Source organism: Cervus canadensis, chromosome 7 (assembly GCF_019320065.1).
Source record: "Cervus canadensis isolate Bull #8, Minnesota chromosome 7, ASM1932006v1, whole genome shotgun sequence".
Taxonomy (NCBI): domain Eukaryota; kingdom Metazoa; phylum Chordata; class Mammalia; order Artiodactyla; family Cervidae; genus Cervus; species Cervus canadensis.
Window position 1 is genome coordinate 52740003 of NC_057392.1, and position 24865 is coordinate 52764867.

General features: G+C 37.8%; 1 protein-coding gene across 4 annotated transcripts in view; it reads right to left on the bottom strand.

The window, feature by feature from the left end:
* The window catches only part of LOC122444794 (interleukin 1 receptor accessory protein), a 139792-nt gene that overhangs the window by 40753 nt on the left and 74174 nt on the right, over positions 1-24865 (bottom strand). For all 4 annotated transcript variants that reach the window (XM_043473419.1, XM_043473421.1, XM_043473420.1 and 1 more), the window contains exons 3-4: positions 7949-8234; positions 3403-3589 (exon numbers count right to left, since the gene is read on the bottom strand). In XM_043473419.1, the coding sequence (XP_043329354.1) occupies positions 3403-3589; positions 7949-8234 (473 nt within the window). The remainder of the gene's footprint in view (positions 1-3402; positions 3590-7948; positions 8235-24865) is intronic.

Genomic DNA, 24865 nt, shown 5'->3' on the forward strand with positions numbered 1-24865 from the left:
CAATGATCCCTTTACTTGTATCTAGTGTTAAAAGTACCATGTCTTATTTCATCTATACCTACTCACTGCATCCAAATATTATTTCAAAACAGATCACAGACATTATACAATTCAATTCATAGATATTTCTGTGTGTACCTCTAAATGACAAGATCCCTTCTGCAAACATAGCCATTATCATAATTTAAAAAGTAATAGTAATTCATCGATGTCATCAACATTCTGCCTGTGTTTATATTTCCCTGAACTTCTCCTAACTTGTTTTACAACTTTTTTTGAATAAACCATGATCCACTTAATGTCCATACATTGCAATTGGTTGTTATGTATCTTAAATCAGTCTTTTCCACCTCCCATTCCTTTCCTGTCTCCTTTTCTTGTATTGATTACAGAATAAAGCATATATGAAAAACACTCAAAACATATGTATGAGTTAATGAATTAGTATAAAGCAAATACTTTTATAATCACCACTCAGGTCCAGGAATAGAACATTGACAGTTTTGAAAGTGATCACATGCTCAATGTCACCTGGACTTTCTTTACTACCTCCCAAAGTAGCAACTATCTGTTTTTGCATAGTGAAATTATTCCTTGTTTTCATTTACAATTTTATTATTCATATGTGTATCCTTAGATACTATAGTCTCAATCACTAAAGCATTTTAAATGTATTTTGTTTCTTTTAATCTGTTCATTCCCACTCTATGCTTCTTTTTTTGGCAATTTATTTGTTGATGAACATAAAACATTTGGCCTATAGAGCTTCTCACTATTTAGATTTTGCTGACTGCAAACTCATGGTGCAGATCAATACATCCTTCTGTTCTCTATATTTCCTGAAAAATGGCAGCAGGAGCCAAAGGTTTTATCAGACTCAGATTTAACCCATTTGGCACAAATACAGGTAATACTGTATTCTGTCATTAAAAGGAGTATGGCTGTTTCTCTTCTTATGATAGTAGCACTCATTGATGTATAATGCTTAGATTTAGTAATTCATTGGGGTTTGCAAAGTGATTATATACTTTTATAAAAATATACTTCCCTGCATCATTTCATTACTCAGTGTACATTTCTTATAGAAAAAGCAGGATAAAATCTTGATTTTTTTTCCTGTTTATTTACCACTTTTCAAGGTAATGCTTTTATTTCCTTAACATTCAAATGCAGCCATATTTTGAAATATCACTATAAATTTATGGATTTTAAACTTAATTCATGAGATGCAACCTGTTAATATCCTTCAGTTCAGTTCAGTCGCTCAGTCGTGCCCGACTCTTTGCGACCCCATGAGTCACAGCACGTCAGGCCTCCCTGTCCATTACCAACTCCCGGAGTTTACCCAAACTCATCTCCATCAAGTCAGTGATGCCATCCAGCCATCTCATCTTCTGTCGTCCCCTTCTCTTCCTGCCCCCAATCCCTCCCAGCATCATATCTTTACTAAAGTTCAAATTACTCCATCTTTGGCCAATGAAAAACTCTTAAATTTGGCTCCCTAAGTCGCTTCATTAATGACTTAAACAGAGACAGATACTAAGTTTTCAACTAGGATTATAGAATTCCCTGTTTCTTCTTTTAATTTTTTCACTTTTTCCTTTGTATATTTTGAAACACTGTTACCAAGCATATATATATATTTTTATTATTTTTATGCCTTCTTGATGAGTTCACCCTTTTATTATTCTAAAAAGTCTTCTTTATATCTCATAATATCAGTCATCTTACAGTTTACGTGATATTGGTATATCCATTCTAACCTTTCTATTTTTACTAATCATTTTTTGATCAAAATTTTCTATCTTCCACCTTTTTTAATCTTCAGGTATTATTTATTGTGTTCATTTTCTGTTATGTTCCTTTTAGTTTAGCATTATTTTTGAAATTATTTTTTTCCAAGCTTTTATTGAGTTATATAATTTCTGGAAGTTTTTATTCTTATTTGTTATTCTTTCTTATCTTTCATCACTTCTTAATGTCTTTTTGCCAATTTTTGAAACAAGTTACAAATATGTCCTTCCTGCATGCGTTCATTTTTTTTCTATAGAAATGTTATTCTGCTTCTTATTCTCCTTTTTTTCTTATAGCTTTGAATAGGATTTTACCTTTATCCTTCTTTTTGTAAAGACTTTTTTTATGTGGACCATGTTTAAAGTCTTTATTGAATTTCTTACAATATTGTTTCTGTTTTATGTTTTGATTTTTTTGGACATGAGCCATGTGGAATCTTAGCTCCCCAACCAGGGATGGAACCTTCGCCTCTTGCTCTGGAAGGCAAAGTCTTAACCACTGAACTGCCAGAGCAGTTTCTTGATTATTCTTGTTACTCATTATTATGTAAAACTAGTTTTTCCTGAGCTTTAGGATTTAGTTGAAGTTTTCAACTTCACAGAGATCCTTCTTCAAAACTATGCTCTTGAGATTCCTGATTCTGTTCTGCTCTTCCATTCTCAGGCAGTTCTCTTTCCATCCTCTACATTGCCCTGACCCTGTTTATTTTGATCTTACTCCCAGCAGTTTTTCCTCAGTGTGAGTGGTTGTTTTACAGAGTTCTGAAGCACAAAAACTATTTCAATTCCTTCAGAATGTCTAGCTATAGGCTTTTCAGACCTACCCTCTATAGAGGGCAAACCCCCTCCCAATTTCCCAACTGCTATTCTCAAATTCATCCACTGCCTTTTTGGGATTCTCATGTTCTAGAGCTTACCAGATACCATATTATTTCCATTTCCATCTGCTTCCTTCTCTATAGATGCTGAATCTATATGGGTCATATTAGTGATTATATCACTTGCTTTACTGAAAGTGATTCTTAAGGATAATTTGTCATTGAGTTTTGTTTTAAATGTTGTTCAGGAGTTTGGGGATTTGGCTCAGGCGGACATTTGAAGAGATAAGAAAACTATGCTGCCGCCACAAATGCCATCTCCCAATATTTTCACTTTTGATTAAATATTTTCCTAAGGTTTCAGAGGTCAAATAGATCACAGATCGAATGTGCCCACAAAGGAGAGCAACCATGAAAACACATTCAAGTATTAAATACAGTACTGATTAACTAAAGAGTAGAAATTCACCAGAGGAATTTCTGGTGAAGCTTCTGACTTCACTCAGCAGTAAGTATACGTTGGCAATATTTCTCAAATTGTATTTCATAAGAAGTTAATAGAAATAAGATAGTTCTGGCAGCCCAGAGATTATAAGTTAAGACATGGTGAGTTGAGGTAAAGTCTCCACCACTTCCTTTAAAATGTTACAAAGTGAGGAAGCAGTAAAAAATTTGTGTAAAGTTATTAAGGAAGAAATTGTGATGAGAAAAATCTCAGTTTCTATATTAATTCAATTCAACAAATAGTCATTATTGTTTTAGAGAGGGTAAATGACTTCTGGTTTGCTTACCATATACCAAGTGATGTTTGGTTTGATATTAGAAGGAAAAAATCCATCTATGTTTGGACAAGAGATCTTCTGAACACCATATTCTAAATACAGTTTATGCACTGGAAGTTTCATGGGAGAATTGAAGCAGTTATCTTTTTGAACCACTTCCAGAGGGAATGCAACTTTGCTGCAATAGGTAGTATTCCTGAAAAGAAAAATATGCAGTGAATGGGCAGTTTCATTTGTTTTCATGCTGCAAACACATTGAAATGAGTGAAGTGAAGTACTCCTATATACTGAGACTTTATATGTTAAGTTCATGTAGCAATTAAATGTGTTATGGAGGTATTTCCTAGAACAATTGACATAACAAAATAAAGACAGACACAATTAACTACTATTGATAAACTACTTACATTTTTAGATATACTCCTAAATACACATATGTGTGTGTATATGTATTTTTGGGCTTCCCTTGTGGCTCACCTGGGAAGGAATCTACCTGCAGCGCTGGAGACCTGGGTTCCATCCCTGGATTGGGAAGATCCCCTGGAGAAGGGAAAGGCTACCCACTCCAGTATTCTAGGCTAGAGAATTCCATGAACTGTGTAGTCCAAGGAGTCACAAAGAGTCGGACACGACTGAGCGCCTTTCACTTTCATATGTGTATATATACATATATATATGTATATATATGTATGTATGTGTATATATATATATGTATGTATGTATGTATACATATATATCTGCTGTTCCATTGCTCAGTCGTGTCTGACTCTTTGTGACCCCTATGGACTGGAGCTCTCCAGGCTTGCCTGTCCTTCACCACCTCCCAGAGCTTGTTCAAACTCATGTCCATTGATTCGGTGCAGCCATCCAACCACCTTGTCCTCTGTCGTCCCCTTCTTCTCCTGCCCACTGCCTTCAGTCTTTCATGCTCAGTTGTGTCCAACTCTTTGTGACCCCATGGATCGCAGCTCACCAGGCTTCTTGATCCACAAGATTTTTCTAGGCAAGAATACAGGAGTGGGTTGCTCTCCCGCCTCCAGGGGATTTTTACCGACCCAGGGATCAAACCTGCATCTCCTGTGTTTCCTGCATTGGCAGGTGGATTCTTTACCACTGAGTCACCTGGGATATAAAATGTTTAATTTTGCCCTTAAAACACTCTTAATAACACTACTACTGGAAAGGCAAAGGTAAGAACAGCATATTAACTCATGGTTGATAATGGTATAAACGAGTTTTGGAAAAGAAATGTTTCCAAAAGCATTTTTAAAAGCCTTAATCTTTGCTCTAGTCAGCCTATTTTTGAAGACTTTTTCACATGACAGAAGTAGGAAAAGTGAGAAAAGAGGGAGCACAGGATCAAAAATGTCCATCCTTTGCTGTGTCAGCAAGGAAGATATTGGAATCACTAGAAACACATATGAAAAGGAAGCCTGTAAAAAAACCATGGTACAACCATCCAAAGTTGTTGTACACACACATATATATATAAAATCAAGCACGAAGGGAAAAACTAACAAATGCATAAAATGTGTTAAGATGACTGGGGAACTGTATTTATGTCTTTAATGTGTATATAAGTCATTTCATCTGCCTGGAGGATTCTTCTTCTCCCATCACCCTACCTTTCACTCAGAGGTTTATGTCACCCTACCTTTCAATTAAGACTTTCATCCTCTCAGCATGTTGGACAATTCTTTGGTTGAATTTATTACATGGCATGGCCATATGTGTTTTCTTTTATTTCTTGCATCTAGCACAATACCTAAATTCTCAGTTGGCACTGAATAAATATTTGTTAGCTACATGGGATAGATATAAAATTGTATTACATATAGGAAAACAATGAAAAGAACATAGATAATAACAATAAGTGATTTTTTAGGGTGATATGTAAATGGGTCATTAATTGTTCACCCTGTTTTGTGATTTCTCTCAATATTTAAAACATCTTATATACTCAGTAACTCATGAACTAAGACTAACCCCAAAGGAAGGTGTGGGAGAATTTATTACCCTTCCCAAGATGGGAGGAAACAGCATTTAAAGATGACTTATGACAATGGTAATAAGGTGGAAAGGGTGAGTGGCAAGCATGATCTTTGCCTATAAATAACAAAAGGTCTTCCAAGAAGAAAAAGTATTCCATAGGTGGATATTACAGAAGGCAAACTTCAGCTTAATAAGATACATTTTCTGACTATAAAAATAAAGTGATGAACAATGGTTAGACTAACTTTTCCAGCTTCATAAGTCAAATATTAATGTTATCTTAGTAGAGGTATTGAAGCAAGAATACAAGCAGTAAAATCCTAGAGGATGAACCTGAGCTTTATGGTGTTAATGACATCAAGCCTATGATTTCACATGATCAGCTTAAGGTCATTCTCTGTTTAAGAATCACCACAGGATTACAGGGGGCTTTTGATGCCCCCACCAGATAAGTTCAATTCAAATTTTCTTTAGAGATGTAGAAGACAGGCAGAAGGTGAATTGAAGAGATGGCAACCTGGAAACTGATCAATAACAGTAAAGATATACTCACACATTGAGGATCATGAGCCCTGCTCCTACAATGAAAAGAAGGCTGAAAACGTTTGAGAGAGAGCTCTAGAGAAGTAGTAGGTTGGTAAGGAAAAAGAAATAGAGGTACTGAAACACTAGAATGCATCAGAGACAAAGGTCAACCAGAAAGCTACTGACAGCCTGTTCCCAGGTATTTGCTGAGGTCCATGTATGGAATGTTACTAGATTATTAATTGTCAAAGATAATAAGGGGCTCAAAGAACATTTAGGCAAACTTTTTCATTTTGTGGGTATAGATACCAAAGCTGTGTTAGAACATAAACAATGGACACATGAGCTCCTTGGAAGTCTAAACCCCAGTCTAGAGTTCAATCCAATAAAATGAAACAGAAGGGGTGAAAGCCTCAATGGACTTAAGAGGTAACAAGAGACTTCCAAGGTCACATTGGTTAACATGTGGGTTTTTTGGTGATAAAGAAGTGCTTTTTCACTAAATCACAACATTGGCTAAATTTATCAAAATATAATTATGGTTCTTCATCAGAGAATAGTTAACATCCATGAGAGACAAAGAGCCTTCAAAAGGTGTGGGATTACCTATTCTTCTGTTATTGTTATGTCATCCAGCTCTACTATTATGGGCTAGGTTGTGTCCTCCACTCCAAATTCATATGTTGAAGTTGAGTACTTCAGAATGAGACTGTATTTGGAGATAGGTCTTGAAATTAAGTCAAAGAAAGCTGATATGTGTGGACCCTAATCCAATATAACTGATGCTCTTAAAAGAAGAGAGGACTGGGACACAGAAGACATGGGGGGAAAAGATGCTAAGACCTGGAGAAAAGATGTCCCTCTACAAGCCAAGCGGAGATGAATGAAACAACCATGCTGGCACCTTGATCTGGGAATTCTAGCCTCTAGAACTATAAGAGATCATATTTCCATGGTTCAAGCCACCAATCTGCAGTATTTTGTAATGGGAGCCCTAGAAAAACCAATATACTTATTAAATGGTAGGAAACAATGTTTTAAAATATCCATAACCTAGATGGGAGTTTAAAAAACAAAGTAAAGCCTGAAAGCTAAAAGGGGACCTCAGGGAGTCAAAGAACTAAGCCTTAAAATGGTTAATTTTCAGAGGAACCTCAGTTTTTTCAAGATTTTTTTTCAGAGCAAAAACAATATTAATCTGTTGTAAAAGAAAACTTGGTATACTATGAAGTAAAATGCAGAATCTACATGAACCTTCAGAAGAAGAAAAAGTGGGTTTGTAATAAATCTTGCAGTAATGGTAGTAGAATGCTTTAGATTATATTCTTAGATTCCCAGAGATCTGGTGTTCATTTGCTTTATACGGAAACTTTGGTGAAAAGTTTGAAAAGCACTGTTTTAAGTGCATTTGATGCTTGTCAAATATTCTTTCATCTATATGGCACACCAAGGCTTTTGTTCATTTGTGTCCGGTTCTTTGTGACCCCATGGACTATACAGTCCATGGAATTCTCCAGGTCAGAATACTGGAGTGGGTAACTGTTCCCTTCTCTAGAGGATCTTCCCAACCCAGGGATCGAACCCAGGTCTCCCGCATTGCAGGCAGATTCTTTACCAGCTGAGCCACCAAAGAAGCCCTTACTCTGTGCTAGGCACTTAAAAAACTGCCAAGAATAACAGACATGAATGGGTTCTACTGCCAGCCCTGTTCACTGTCTAGGGAAACAGATACATCTCCAAGTTACTCAGAAGTGGAGATAGATTCCAGTGTCAGGGAAAAGGAACATATGAATAAACCTCCATCTCTAGACAACTCTGAATGTATGTCTGGTTTGAAAAGGAACCACCAGTGGAGAATGTTCTCAGAAGCTCAACCTTTTTCTCTGCTCATCTCTTTCAGCTAATCTCAGCTAAGCCAATGAGGTGAAGAGTAACTCTTTCTGGATAAATGCGTCCTTCTCCTCCCCAGCTTCACATCATTTGGGTAAGGGTTCAGGAACAAAGCAAAAAGGGAAAGACACCACAAGGGTCAGCCTACCTCAGCATGCAGGTATAGTTTCCCGTGTCATTGAGAAGCGTGGGCCGGAACCAGAGCACGTCTTTCTCCTTACTAATGCGGTTCTCAGGGAGGCGGAAGTTAATTGGCTCCTCCAGGTCCCGGTCCTGCCTTGTCCAATACCAGATGAGAGTAAGGCCTGCTGAATGGGCTGTGCTGTAGTTATATTTCAAGAAGTGTTCAAAGAGTGGGCACTTGATACGAGCCGGTTCATCCTCATACACTTGGATCTGCCTCATGGTATCTAGCCCCCAGTCATCGCAGCGTTCTGGAATAAACAAAACAAAAGAAAAGGCAGCTGAATCATCTCACCTCCAAAGAACATACCTTCTCCTTAGGATACCCTCAACCTTTTTCAGGACCCTTTTCTTTTGTCATATTAATTAGCCTCTTTCTAATAAATGCTTACAATAGACAGCTGTGCTGTGAAGAGATGACTTCTTCTCATTCCTTCATCTTTTGACTATCTCTTGGATAACAGTGTGATCTGATAGTTTGATCCTGTTGAACCCAACAAGGTATGAGGGAGACTCTCACCTGGACAAGAAAATCAAGTGCTCTTTCACTCCTTTGGGGACAAAGGCAATTCTAAGGATAAGATCATAACTGGAAAGAGAAGCCTCCTAGTTCTCCCCTGGTCTCTGAATTTGGGGGCTAGATCTTCACTGTCCAATAGCAGTAAAATGCCTGCCACATATTTAATTTTAGATGTCTTGATTGCCACATTAAAGAAATAAAAAGAAGCAGGTAAAGTTAATGTTTATATTTTATTAAACTTGATACATCTAAAACCGCAAATATTAATATTTTATACTTACATTCTTTTTTGTAATAAATCTTCAAAATTCAATATACTTTACACTTGTTGCACATATCAGACCATCTACAATACAGAGGAAAGCTTTCTAGTAAAAAAGAGATACATACAGTAGAGCTTAGGCACCCTGCTGGTAGCTACACCCTACAGAAGCAGGACAGTCAGACCTTTTCACAGCTGATCAAAGATGCAAGAACAGAGCCAGCTTGCATCAACTGAGTTGAACTTATCTTACTAGAACTTCCCAGACAACTTACAGACTCATGAGCAATAATACATGAGTAATAAATTAAAAGAGGTTTGTGATCATTTGTTAGGCAACATCTTGGGGGTAACAGATAGCTAATGAAACAACTAACAGTGACTAATGTTGATAAAAGCAAAGAATTTGAAGATTTATGACATGCAAAATGTTTTGTAAGTAAGTAATAAATCTCTAAATAAACAATAGATCTCTGGGAAATTTAACAAGCTGACTTTTCTAAGACTCAACAAATCAGTACTATTTACAACTGTAATGCTTCATTTAGAAACACTTTTTAAAATCCAATATACAAAAAAAGAACTGGAAAGACCAAAATTTTATTCACATTAAGACAAATTGATATTAAAATATTTTAATTAAACATATATCATAATGTTCTTTAAATATATTTTCATTCACACTGCAAAGTTGTAGAATTAGGTCCTTTAGTTTATAGGAAATTGTAACCACAGTTTTTTTTTTTTCTTTTTTCTTTTTTTTCAGATAAGTAAGTCAGATTGAATACATGCATCTAATTTCATCCCTTAGTGAAACTTCACTAAAACTAAGTTTTCAAGACATTATCCCAAGTAATAGCAATAATAAGAGAAAAGACAATAGCAAGATCATAACAGACAAAATGGTGACCAGTTTGGCCCATTTAAATGAAAAGTCCTAAATGAGGAGAAGAAAGCTGTAGAACAAACCAACCTGCAAAGTAGAATGCAAAAAACATCAGGAGGAGAAACTCAGTATCAAGATAAGTAATCACTACTACCTTAACACCTAATATTTCTGGGTTCTCTTCCTAGGCACATTGTAAGATTGTACTTTTATGTCCTGAAATAAGAGGATGCCATGTGACTCACTTTTGCCAAAATGATATACCAAGTGTCACCTATGGTGAGTGTTTTAACAGTAAGAATATGTTTCACTATGCTTCCTTTTCTTCTGCCTTAGCATATTTGAAAACATAGACATTGAGACTCCTTTAGCTTATTTCCCTTGATATAGATGGCATATGGCAAAGCTTTACTATTTTAAGTCATAGAGAATTAGGATTGCTTATTACCAATATGAATAATCTATATTATCCTGGCAAATGCAATCACATACCTTAAAAATAAGCACATATATGAAATAGTAAAATAAGGAGAAGTGGATGAAGCCTATGTCAAAATGTGACATTTTTTGTTCCAACCCCACTCTCCCAGCACTCAGTAACCTTTCTCACCGAGGTCCAAGGATTGGAACAGCCAGGAGAGTGTAAACAGTCTTTACACTCTAGGCAGGAGAATGAATGAATGTTCTCTAGGAAACCTGACTACTTCCAGAGAAAAGATCTAACAATCTTACTAAGAGAGAATTTTTTTAAACTTGTACAGCCATATCATTTAACATAAAAAGCTCAAGATTAACAAACCCCACACACACACTTAGAATTTCTAATCAGCTTCCTAATAACTTCTTCTTAAAGACAAACAGCCCTAGGAGACATCTGAGAAAAATCTCTACTATTAACAGTAACACCCAAAGAAACATTGTAAAAAAAAATTGATAAAATCAAAATTATTCAAATAAAGGAAATCTTTGAAAACAAAGCTATCATTAACATTCTCAGAGAGATAAAGAAACTTCTACATTCATCAAGCGAGAACAGGATGATACAACAAAGGAATATTCAGAGAAAAACAAAAAGCTCATTAAAATTAAAAACAAGATTGAAGAGAGGTAAATTTTAATAAATAGCTTATTTGGAAGTTGAAATTGAGAATTTTCTAAAGAGTAGAATACAAAGAAAAATAAATAGAAAATAGACAAGAAAGTTAGAAGACTAGTCCAGGAGTCTTAACATCTCCATAATAGAATCCTCGAAAGAAAAAAAAAAAGGAGAAAACTCTCAATTAAATAATTCAAAGAAAAAACAAATCTCAGAACTAAAGTACATAACCTTCTAAATTAAAAAGAGCTGTCAATTGCTCCAGCTCTGTGGATGAAAACAGACTTACACCACAAAAATATTTTTTAAAACTGAAAAAAGAAAAGATTATACAAACTACTGGCATGTAAGAAGAAGAAGAAAAAAAATAGACACATACTAGGAAGACTAGGAATCAGAATGGCTTTGCAACTCTCAAAAACAAGACTAGAAGCTAGAAGATAATGACTCAATGCATCTTATGGAAATGTATTATTAATCTTGAATCTTAAACCCAACAAAAAAATCACATGTGAAAGTGACATTTTCAGACACATAAAGACTCAGTAATTTTTCTTCCTATACTATTTTTCAAGAAGCTTCTGGGGAATTTGTGTCCAAAAAAATGAGAGAAAAAAACAAGAGAGAGAAAAATGAGATCAAGGACTAGGGGGATCCAACTAAAGAGAGAGGGGAAGGGATTCCCAGGATAACAATGCAGAACATCCTAAGGAAAGCAGCTATACATTAGGGTTTGCTGGTAAATCAGTACAGATAGAAGAAAAATGAAGATCCCCAATAAAGGAAAAAAAAAAAAACTATAACTGATGGGTCATCTGATTAGATTATCACAGTGAACAATTATGCTGAAGGGCAATTGAAAAGTATAAAAAAAGTTACCAAAAGATACTAATTAGGGATTTCTCTGGTGGCCCAATGGTTAAGACTCCCTATTTTCATTGCATGGGTTGCAGGTTCAATCCCTGGTCGGAGAACTAAGATCCCACATGATGAACTAAGATCCTGCATAATTTAAATTGATCCCACATACTTTTTTTTTTCCCCACATCCTTTCTTAAATTGTTATTTTGGCTAGGGTTTTTTGCTTTGTTTTGTTTTAATGTGGACCATTTTTAAAGTCTTTATTGAACTTGTTACAATATTGCTTCTGTTTTATGTTTTGGATATTTGGCTGCAAGGCATGTGGGATCTTAGCCCCACACCAGGGACACAACCCACACCCAGTGCATTGGAAGGCAAAGTCTTAACCACTGGACTGCTGCAGAAGTTCCAGCCTGAAGAAGTCTTTATGACCCTGAACAATAATTAATAGCAAGACAGATGACAAGTGACAGGTGGATTTTTTTTTTTTTAAAGATAAGAGAATGCTGATTGTGAAAGGGAAATGGAAAAAGAGACATCAAAACCAGAAGCATGTACTCAGGCAGACGAATTTAGAACAAAGCTGAAATGGAATTTTGGTGTTCACTGGGGCAGACTGTGGCAGAGTCTGGGTAAATGTTCATTAGTTCTGTTTTCTCTTCTTGGTCCGTATGAAACCTGCACATCCTTGGCAATTGGGTTAGGACGTGTGACTTGGTTCTGGCCAATGAGGGACCAGAAATACTGTACAACTTGAAACTCTCAGCATAATCTTTGGTGCTTTCTCTTTCCCCTCCATGGAGTCCTTGAAGACCAGAAATTTGTGAAAAGTGCATCATGACAACATGGAAGGAGCCTGGATTCCTGCCATCAGTCAAAGCAGAGCTTCTCAGGAAAACTTCTTTGAAAGCTTCTCACTTTCGAAGAGTTAAGCCAAATCTCTATCAATTAAGCCACTGAGATGTAGGGCATTAATTTGTTATAGCAACTAGTATTGACTAATAAAGGAAGCCAGAATTTTCCTTTCATAATATAATAACAAATCAAGAGCAAACAGACTTATTTTAAAACAGCATATGTTAAAGGCCCTTACATACTAAAATTTAAACACAGGTTAACAAAAATTTCTGGTTTATTCACTGAATATCTTTTCAACCAAATTAAATGCAATACAGTGTCAAGGGGAAAAGACATCTTATACCTGCAATGTATCTCCCTTACAGAATATTTCATGGGTCAAATGAATATATCTATAGAGTGAATCAGACTCCTTTACAATAGGGACCAAAGACACACATATTAGTATTTGTAAGCATTAGTAAAAATGATATTATTATTGAGTTTTTTTTCTGGGGCATTTACCCCTTTTGAAATTAGTTCTGTGAGTTCTTTAACTTTCCCTAGCCAGCCACCTGAGGGAACTTTGTCAGAGATTTTTAAATTATTCAATGAGCAAATAAAACTAAAATCTATGACAATAGGCTGGAGTGTCATGCAATACCAAATTAATTATATGATTCACTGCAGGCACCAGGCAAAGAAGATACTGGGGAAATGGCTGTTATGCAAATAGATATACCTCTAATAACAGCAAAGGAAATTTAATGAATTACTGGCACAGAGAATTACTTTTTTGTTTAAAATGTCCCTTCCCATCCAGTGCACTCCATAGTGGAAGTCCTCTCTAAGTTGGTCCCTCAACACGGGAGGACTATAAAGTCAGCATTTCCCTCAGTCAAAGTATTTCTTAAGGCTGGGGCTTGGTGGCACAGAGGACTAATGGGAATGTGCAAAGCCAAGTCACTGGAAAATCCAACCCACGCTCCTGACAGCAATTAGCATTTATATAGCAGGGTATACATTTTAACTAATTAATCTCACAACACCCTCTTGGGCTTTCATGCCCATTCCCACATTACATGCCAGGAAACGAAGACAGAAAGATTAATTGACTTACTTTTGCCTGAGTGGTAGCACAAATAAAAGCTGCCTGAACATAGCTCTGGGAGGCTTGTTCCAAAGCTATGCTCACACATACAAAGCAAGATATTTCCCACAGGAAAGCTACTCATATATTTGTATTTATTAAATATTTACTGGAAGCCTGCTATGTTGGGCGCTACAGCAAAGAGACATGTAAATTTAAGAAATCAAGAAGCTCAAGTACAGGAAGAAAAAAAAGGGGGGAAAGTTTTAAATATTGGAAGAACTAAGGTGGAATTAATGTCTATATGTAATTATTTGCCCTGTGCCACTTACTTACAACCTTGGACAAAATGTTTCCCTCTCAGATTCATGTGTCATATGCCTATTATATAGTGCTGTATGGAAAGCGGAGGTCTAGGGATATGTAAAGAGCTCAGTACATATTAGCTGGGTCTACATGATAAATCTGAGTGTCCAGCAAGAGGTTATAATTTTGGAAAAAGAAAGATATAGACACAAAATTAATTAAAAGAAAATAACTTGGTAAAATGAATGAACCAACTGTTAAAACACGCTTCTAAGCAGGACTGTAGTCATTATATTAGTATAGTATAGTACAGTATAGTGTAGTATAGTATATCATGTAGTGTAGTATAGTATAGTATGGTATAGTATAGTATATACATGGGACAGGAAGAAGTAACAATCCTGAGATTGAGTTTAGATGAGAACCAGGCCCTTTTAACATCCCTTCTTGGAATGCGACGTAGATGAAGTCACCTTAAAAACTCCTGTCAGCCCGTTCTAGTAGTCCTATGTCGGAGGGCAGAGACTCAGTCTAACGGAAGGCTGGTTTTACAACCATCTTGGTAATTTTGAATAGTTTTGTTTTTCTAGTAGTATACTTGGCTCCTCAGGAAATATTACCCTGGTACTGTGATCCAGAGAGAATCTAAGGTGTGAGCAAGCTGGTTAGGCTGGGAAGCAACACTGAATGAGTGGCATGAAGACAAGAAGTAAATCAACAAATTAAGTGTAGGCAAGTCTCTGAGGTAAGATAGAGAAGTGTCAGACACAAAACCCTTAGCAAGAACTGTGAGAGAGAAGACATGTGGCACAGAGCATTAACACTGGGGCTAACAAACATGATTCAGAAGCAGACTTTAATACCCACTGACTGTATTAATTCAATTAACAATAACTACTGAGCAATCCATCCTGCGTGTGAGTGTCACTTCAGTCATGTCTGACTCTGCGACTGTACGTACTATAGCCCATCAGGCTCCTCTGTCCATGGGATTCTCCAGGCAAGAATGCTGGAGTAGATTGCTAAGCCCTCCTTCAGGGAATCTTCCCGACCCAGGGATGGAACCTGAGTCTCTAAAGTCTCCTGCATTGGCAGGCAGCTTCTTTACCACTAGCGCCACCTAAGCCAAGTACTGAAGCAGGTACTTAGAATTCATTGGTGAATGAAATAAAGGTCTCACAGAGTACACCTTCTCACAAGGGAGACTGACAATAAACATGCTAAGTAAGAAAAGCATAGAGTACACTGGAAGGTAATAAGCCAATGAAACAAAGAAAAACACTGAATCTCATGAGAGGGATCAAGAATGAGGGAGTTGAGGAGAGAAGAGTGTCAGAAGTATGAAATTTTAAAGAAGATAGGCAGGGTAAGTCATCCAACTATAATGAACCTCAGTTTCCACATCCAAAACATGAAGACTATAATAGTACAGAGTACTTAAGAAAAACAGAGTGAGGTGGGGATAAAAAGTACTATAGAAACTATAAAGCTCTATATATGTACCAGTTGCAATTCCTATGTAGACTGCCATTCTCTCTGTGGCCTGTGGAAAGTGATTCTTCTCTCCAGGTCTGTGGCAGAAACTGTTAAATGTGTCTCATTTACCATGCCTCTGTACCCTTCCTTTTTTTAGCATTTGGGAATTTCTACTTGGGCATACAGCCATTCAGAATAAAGGCTACATTTTCCAGCTTCACTCTCACCAGGACAGAGTCGGGGGACTAAGTTCTGGCCAATGGGATATGCTTGAAATAGTCATGTGGGAGATCTCAGAAAGTTGCCTTGAGAAACACTGACATACTGGATGTTTCCTGGGTTCTGCTACTATCCTACTTCTTCCATCTTGCTGCTGGAAACTTGAAAGTGACAGCTGAAACTACGTGATTGACCATAAGAATAAAGGCCACACCCTAAAGATAGAGGAAGGTAAAAGTGAGGGGAGATGGGGCCTTGAATGAAGTATGGAGCTGCTTTATCAAACCTGAATATTCTACCTCTAGATTTTACATAAGAAATATGTATCTTTTAATATCCTTGCTACTAGAAGTGTGATCCATGACCACTATCTCATTAGTACCCCTTGGGAATTTGTCAAAATTGCAGACTTCCAGGCCCCACTTACACTCACTATATCAGAATCTACAGTTGAGCAAGATCCCTAGGTGATCTCTATGGAAGTATTAATTTATTTTGAATCTTCTTATTCACAGCTGATCATTATCCTAATTGATAACAATGTCCTATTGCATCTCTTATAATAAGTAGGTTGTTGAACTATTTCTGAGGTTGTATCCACCCTGTGAGTCTATGACTCCGATTAACATTTGCATTTAAAAATATATTTTCTTTTGTTCCTCAGTGGAAAAAAAAATATTTAAACCATCCAGATTTTTTTTAGCAGTGTCTTATTATAAACCACCAGTTTTCAAAAAATAAAATCTATAAACTACATTTCCTAGAGCATGATTTAAGTGAAGAAAAAAGATGATTAAAACTTAGATAATTTTGATTCAGAGCAGAACTACTCAAAGGTCTAGGATGTTGCTGAAATTTAATAGTTGTCATCTAAGTCATCACAAGGAGAGAGACACGTTCCTGATGGGGGAGGAAAGCTGGAGAGGCTGTGAGCACCCATCAGACATCTCAGAATACTTGTACTGTTCAATAAATACTCAGCTAATAACTGGCAGATGGCTTTCCTGGACCAGATAATTAGACATACCTTACTCCCACCAAAGAAGGGAGTTTTCTTGATTGAGTAATTTGAAAAAAAAAAAAAAAAAAAGAACTAGCTCCAAGAGGATAAGATTTGCCAGTTAAGAAAAGAATGCCAAATTCAGAAAGTGGATTGGGGGAGGGTGAGGATCCACAAGTTACAGCTTCAGTTTTGCAGTTTAGAGTTTGCTGCTAGAAAGAGTATTATTCCAGATAGTATATAACTCTTCCTCAACACTCTGAGCACTTACCTTTACACTGACCTAAAGGCTGCTATTTTACATCAATCAGAGTGGTAGTCCTTACAAGTAAAACAACAAAAAAGTAGAGAAAGTCATTACCAGGCAAACATGAAAATAAAAATAATAGGTGAAGAAAAACAATGAAATCTCACAATTGGTTGAAAACAATGAAACCAGCGATGTTTAGATCTAAAACATACACCAAAGTAGGTGATATAGTAACAAAATCAAACCATCTGAAGGATCACAGAGTTAGGATCTTTCTAAGTCTAATGATTGTTACAGCACCAGCACTCTAGGGTCTCTGAACAGTTTGGTTTTTATTCAATACCTGCCATGTGGCTGTTTCTCTCCCAGTCTGTGAACATGGGTGTCACTTTCTACAGAGCTTTCCTTGTGACAGAGGACTTGAGGAAAAAACCCTGGTGCTCTAGAAATGTTTACAGTTCTCAGGTCTAGGGGAGCTGCTGAAGGTCTCCAGGCTCACTCTTGGTCTCCATCAAGTCATCCCCCAACTGGTGTTTGGAGCACCAACAAAGAGAGCCTTCATCATCGTGAGTTAATGTCCCAGAAAGGCCCATGCTGTGTATAACAAGGAGAAATATGGAATAGCATTATCTAACAGCCGCCTAGAAAAGGCTCTGCTTCTCTCATCAAAGTTGCAGCAGGGGTGAGCAGGCTAAAGAATGGGTGTGCTGCCTCTTTACCATGGTTCCATTATTTTCTTAAAAAAAAAAATCACTGTAATGAGCATCCTCATGTGGCTGAAGGGAGTGATTTTCTTTGCAGGGCTGTTGTGACAATAAATAAACTGGCTTATGTCAAGTGTGACACAGTGCACTGGGGAAACTCTAAGCAGTCATTAGCTGGTTTTTATGTTTTTTCCCCAAGCAATTTTTTCTAATCCATGATTAAGATGTAAATATCCAATTACTATTCACATAAAATAAGCAGCCTTCGCTCTCATTATTTTCATTATTACTCAATATTTGCTTGGATCCTATGAGTGCTAGGGGATACAAACAAAATGTAGCAAAAAGCAAGGTCTTTGCTTTCAAAATTCCATTCAAATTTGCTTTCAAATTTCCACTCAGTATTGGAAGTAAAGACATTTTGGACATCATCATAGAATCCCAAAACACATGGGTCTTAGATTTGGTTGTAGCCTTCTATTCCAGTAGGATATCGGGTAATAGCCCCATTTCACAGATGAGGTGAATGAAGCTAAGAGAAGATAAAAGACATATCTGAGAGATGGGCTACTTATATATGATAGAGGTGGGGAGGGACCGAACAGATCTCACATCCTGACATGGCTTTTCCTGCAGAGCCTCCGCATGTGCTTTCTCAGTCATTTCTGACTCTGTGACACTATGGACTATAGCCTGCCAGGCTCCTCCATCCATGGCATTCTCCAGGCAAGAACACTGGAGTGGGTTGCCATTTCCTTCTCCTGGGAATTTTTCTTACCCAGGAATCGAACTCAGTCTCCTGAATCTCCTGCATTGGTAGGTGAATTCACCACTGAGCCACCTGTGGAGTTTCTGGAGCCTGTCAATTCCAGTTTGAATCCTTATTCTGCTACCTGCTAGCCATGGGGGCATGTGCAAATAAAGTAAATATTCCCATGTGTCAAAGAAGGCTGGTTTTAAGGCTAAACAGACACTCCTTTTTAATGTGTTCAACAGAGAGCTCTTCAGTAGTCCTCACTATTCTTAATGTTATATTCCTCTCTTTCTTGATTCCAAACAGAGTATGGGTAATTTCAAACTAAATATAGCCTGACAAATATTGTTAACATTTAACCTATGGGGACTCCCCTCTAACATGGTGTTTGAGAGTGTTAGACTACAAGGGAGTTTTTGAAACATCTAGAACAACCCTCCTATTTTACATATGAAGTAGCTAAGCCCAGAGAGCTAACTTGATGAATGACTCAGAGCTCATGGGCAAGCATAGAAACTGTTTTTTTTTTCAAGGCAAGTGTCATGTTCCTTCTACTCCATCATTCTGGTGAAATACAGGTCTGTGCAAACATTCCCAGTTGGTATTAGCAATAGTACAATAGCATATTCTCCTAGAAAACAGAGGTCAAAATGGGCAAGAAAGCCAATCCAGGAAGACTGAAACAGAAAAAAGTAATAGTGGAGCACAGGAGGGAACTCTCCATGTGTTCTGTGTAATAAAGCCACCCAGTGCTCCCTCTCATTTTACAGGTGGCATATGGGTCTTATCGTTGAGGCTGATATTAAAACAAGTGACAGCACTGCCCATAGGTGTGGCACTTGGAAAGAAAGATTTCGTACCCCAGCTTCCTCATATGTAATAACACACGAAGCAAAATATGAAGCTAATGAAAGTTCCTACCTCGTGGACCAAATAAAAGTTCCTACCTCTTGGAACTGCTGACAGGGGTAAAAAAGATCACACATGAAAATACCACATGCTTGGATGCCTAGTAACTTAACAAATTTTAGCTAAAATTATTATGTTGAATTTCACAGATGAGGGAAATAAAAACTAGAAAGATAGCAGGGAAAAATACTACGTGCATTTGTTTGCAAGTTTTTACTGCATTTTACCAGAGTCAGGGCAGAAAATCCAAAATTAAGAGTTGAGTCTTAAAATGTAGAAAGCAGATTAAGCATAAACCTACTTTCTAATTAGCAATGATAGCCAAGTGATCACTTTTCCCTGTGATGGAAATGTAAAGCCCTCCATATACTCAACTGGTCTCTATACCCTCCCTCCTCACATCTTACATCCCAGTTGGAGGTCCAGGGAGGTGTGCTCAGTGCAAAGTACATCAGAGGCCTTCAATTTTTAATTAAAAGCTATATGATTCCCGTGCTTCAAGATCGGCAATCATATTTTATAAACACCTATGAAGCTGAAGGAAAAAAAAAAAGAAGCATCTTGTGAGTTTTGCCAGCAATCTCCCCATAAATTCTCAGGAAACTGCCTGGAGTAAAAGGGTGTTTGAGATCTTCATCACCTGCCAGAGGAAGAGACATGGGTTACAATCCTCCCAGTACATTTAAGAGAGGCATCACCTATAAAATGCAAGTGCAGTTTCATTCAATTTTAATAATGTGTCAAGCATGTAGATTTTTCTTGAAAGCTGGTAGTGACAGGCAGAAAACAAAAGATTCTGAGAGAAAATCAGGTGAAGCAAGCAACAAAGCTGAGCACTAAAGGTCTGGGAAATGTCTAGGTGTGAATGATGATGGAGGGTACAGGAAGAATTCATAAAGTACACATTTCCGAGTGACTGGGCTTCCAGTGGTTCCTCATCTAATCAGCTTCCTAAGGGAGGAGCAGGGTCTTGGAAAGATAAATGCCAAGACTAAATCACGATTCAAGTTTCTGAATGTTTAAGACACTTCTAACCCACTGTGCTTCTAAGAAAACCACTATGCATTGGAGCTGGAAGATTACAAATTATCTTGTTCCAGGACACGTTATACTGACTAGACTCTGGGACTAGAGGGGTGAAGGAATGACTGAAAAAAAGACTGAGTTAGGAGTAGAGGCTGAATGGAATCTTCCAGATTCCTAGTTATCTGCCCCATGTCATGCAGGACTTCTGCCTATAAAACCAATTACAAAATATAATTTATACCACACTTCCATCAATTTTTGTTTTTCTTTACTCCTGGTATATCAAAGTTTGAAATTTTATGCTTATATTTATGCTCAGCTTCTTGAACTCACTGTAGGGTTTAGAACATTTGTCTCATATGTTCATTGCCAAAGAGAAAGCAGAAAACACAAACCAACTTTTCTAAACACCAGAGCTCTTGAAACATAGGAAGCAAAACAGAAGAATAAACTTTTAATATAGAAAGCAAAAGCAAACACTCCAAAGAAATCAAATGCAGAAGTTTTTAGCTAATAACCCTTTTATCAGCCCTCTTTCACACAGTACACACATTTTCCATCGACACTCATGAAGCGCTATATGCCAATGTTCTGCCACTGAAAAAAGCAAATAATTATGATACAGAAGAAAAATGAAAACAAGAGAAATACATGCTAGATCAAGAAAGGGGTCTGCAGTCATACCAAGAAGGCTTTCGGGAGCACACAACTTTGACTGCCATTGTATATATCTCTGTTTGTGTTTCTGTGTGTCCACTCAAAGTATATATCCAAAGGCAAAACTATTAAGACGAGTGTCCAGGACACTCGTCTCTGGGTAATTTCCGCCTCTCAATGCTGTGGCTCCCTGCCTTGTGGAGAAAGTGACAACAGAGGTGGTGGATTAGAAACTCTGTAATGACCTATATGGGAAAAGAATTTTAAAAAGAGTTCAGTTCAGTTCAGTTGCTCAGCCATGTCTGACTCTTTGTGACCCCATGGACTGAAGCACACCAGGCTTCCCTGTCCATCACCAACTCCTGGAGCTTACTCAAACTCATGTCCATCGAGTCAGTGAGGCCATCCAACCATCTCATCCTCTGTTGTCCCCTTCTCCTCCCACCTTCAATCTTTCCTAGCATCAGGGTCTTTTCAAATGAGTCAGTTCTTCACATCAGGTGGCCAAAGTATTGGAGTTTCAGCTTCACCATCAGTCCTTCCAATGAATAATCAGGACTGATTTCCTTTAGGATTGACTGGTTGGATCTCCTTGCAGTCTAAGGGACTCTCAAGCGTCTTCTCCAACACCACAGTTCAATAGCATCAATTCTTCGGCACTCAGCTTTCTTTATAGTCCAACTCTCACATCCATACATGACTCCTGGAAAAACCATAGTTTTGACTAGATGGACATTTGTTGGCAAAGTAATATCTCTGTTTTTCAATATGGTGTCTAGGTTGGTCATAGCTTTTCTTTCAAGGAGCAAGAGTCTTTTAATTTCGTGACTGCAGTCACCATCTGCAGTGATTTTGGAGCCCCCAAAAATAAAGTCTGTCACTGTTTCCATTGTTTCCCCATCTATTTGCCATGAAGTGATGGGAGCAGATGCCATGATCTTAGTTTTCTGAATGTTGAGTTTTAAGCCAACTTTTTCACTCTCCTCTCTCACTTTCATCAAGAGGCTCTTTAGTTTTTCTTCACTTTCTGCCATAAGGGTGGTGTCATCTGCATATCTGAGGTTATTGAAATTTCTCCTGGCAATCTTGATTCCAGCTTGTGCTTCATCCAGCCCGCCATTTTGCATGATGTACTCTGAATATAAGTTAAATAAGCAGGGTGACAATATAGAGCCTTGACATACTCCTTTCCTGATTTGGAACCAGTTTGTTGCTCTAGATCCAATTCTAACTGTTGCTTCTTAACCTGCATACAGATTTCTCAGGAGGCAGGTAAGGTGGTCTGGTATTCCCATCTCTTTCAGAATTTTCCACAGTTTGTTGAGATCTACACAGTCAAACGCTTTGGCATAGTCAATAAAGCAGAAGCAGATGTTTTTTTCTGGAACTCTCTTGCTTTTTCGATGAGCCAATAGATGTTCGCAATTTGATCTCTGGTTCCTCTGCCTTTTCTAAATCCAGCTTGAACATCTGGAAGTTCACAGTTCATGTATTGTTGAAGCCTGGCTTGGAGGATTTTGAGCATTATTTTGATAGTATCTGAGATGAGTGTAATTGTGTGGTAGTTTGAACATTCTTTGGCATTGACTTTCTTTGGGATCTCCTGACTCAGGGATCGAACCCATATCTCCCGTGTCTCCTGCCTTATAGGCAGATTTTTTACCACTGAGCCACCAGGGAAGTCCTATAGTAAACTGCCGAGCTTTTTCTTTGAATATACAAATTCATTTTCCAACATATCTTTAAACTTCCTTGCCATTAAATATAGTTCCTGAGGTACATCTAATAGTACTCTTTATAGGGAATAATAATATAGGGTCAGCAGACCTGATTTCTGGCACTAACTCTACCAGTGACAACACCGTTACTATAATAGTTACCACTATGGCCACCTAGTATTGAATATTTTCTATATGCCAAGTATTAAGTGCTTTACATTTATTATCTCTTTTAATTCTCATAACAACTCTTTCAGATGATTTTATTATTGTCCCCATTTAACAAGTGAGGAATGAGAGCTTTAGTAAGTAAAAGAGTACTTGCAGGATTACATGGTGTGAAATTAGTTAAAAAAGGAGGCCATCAGACTGAGGTGGTTGTAACGTCTTGGAATCCTACCTAAGCAATACAAAACCTAAGCCTGGGACGCTTCAAGGTAAAGAAAGTCGAAATCTAAGGACAATCAGTCACAAAGAGCCAACCGAACTTTTTCAACTAATGCAACCACTTAAGCTCTGGCCAAGCAAATAAATTCCTTGTCTTGCTCCCACATCTTCTCTATAGAAGTCTTGCCCCTAGCTGCCCTCTGTGAAGTGCTCCTAACCACATCCAGTTTGGCACTGCCCAGTTTGAACTGATTCTTGCTCAAATAAACTCTTAAAATTTTAATATGCCTGAATTTATCTTTTAACAATAGCAAGTAAGTGAGAGAATTCTACCCCAGATCTGCCCTATCCCAGAGTCTAAAATTTAATCATGACTGTGGCCAAATAACTTCTCTTGGATTTTGTTTTCTCACGGATACTACAAAGATGTAAAACCAGACGATCTCTAACCCTTTCCATCTCTGTAACGTGATGGGTTTATCAAGAGTGTTTTCTAGCCTGAATCTTGAAAATGTAAAATCAAGCCTGTTTTTCAGGGATATGGATGGGAGTAGGTGGGCACTTGTTAATAGAAAGCTGACCAAACTGAGTGAGTCTCTTTACTGAGGAGAAAAAAATTAGTGATTAGCAGTTTCCAGTGTCAGAAGGCACATGTCATAGCCAAGAGCAGCGGGCAGATCACACCTGCCTGAATCAGAGTGTCATCATGTAGTCTTGTTTCTAGTGGAGACTTCGAAGCTATCTTCATGCTCAACTTTCTCTCAAACACCCACTTTTAAAAAGCAGAGGAATCAGAAAAGTCAGCTCGTCCTCGAAGGCGGCTCCCTCGGGCATTGACTGCCTCTGTCTTATTAAGTATAGTCAGGCATGACTCAGCTCCTCCATCAACTATCTGGGAAGGAGAACATTTCATGCTGGTAGAAAATCACCTTAAGCAGAACAATGGAAGGCATTTAAGGTACACAGTTAAAACTGGGTTGCTTATTACTCAAAATCAAATCATCCTTTTCTTATTCTAGACAGTAAAGCATGATCACAGCCAGTAGGGATACAGACTGCATTTGCTTTGAACACATCGGATCATACTGTCACCTCCAGTTACAACTACCAGCCACTCAGACACCTCTTCTGTCTGGGTCACAAAGCAAAGGGAACTGTGGGTTATGCCATGTCTTTTAATCAATAAACCCTCAGTGAGAAACTACTACATGCAATAGTTTCTAATCGGCTCTGATGGAGGGATAAAGACAAAGGGAAGATACAGTTTCTGCCTTCAAAGGTCTCACTATCTCAAGAAGGTAGACAGGCAAATAATTAATTTCAATGCAAAGCAAAATAAAGTAAATGCTAAAAAGAAGAAAGATGCACCATGTCATTAGAGGGCAGAAGGAGCTCTTAATTCCGACTGTAGGGGAGGGTGGGGAGTTCAATGAAGCCTTCACAGAAGAGACAGCATCTGGTTTAAGCCTGAAAAATGAATAAAATGTGCACTGAAAGACACAAAGGGAGGAGTCCAGGCTGGTGGAACATGTAAGTAAAGGCAGAGAAGGCGAGGGAGGCATGACTAGTCTATAAATCAGCTGGGACTGGATTATAGGGTGTGGGATGATTTAGTTAAGCATGAGGGTGGGAGACTAGGTTTATACAGGGTAAGAAACTGACTTAAGAGTGACGTATATTAATGATGACTATGGTAGAGATGAAGACTGGATTGGGAAATACGTTTGCTCCCTGGGATTATTTCATGGCTCACACACGTGCATCTCCGGATGTGTCAAGAATGGAATGTCTTTTGTTTAGTCACTGAGTCATGTGCAACTCTTTGCAACCTCATGGCCTGTAGCCTGCCACAGGCTCCTTTGTCCATGGGGCTTCCCAAACAGGAATACTGGAGTGGGTTGCCATTCCCTTCTCCAGGGGATCT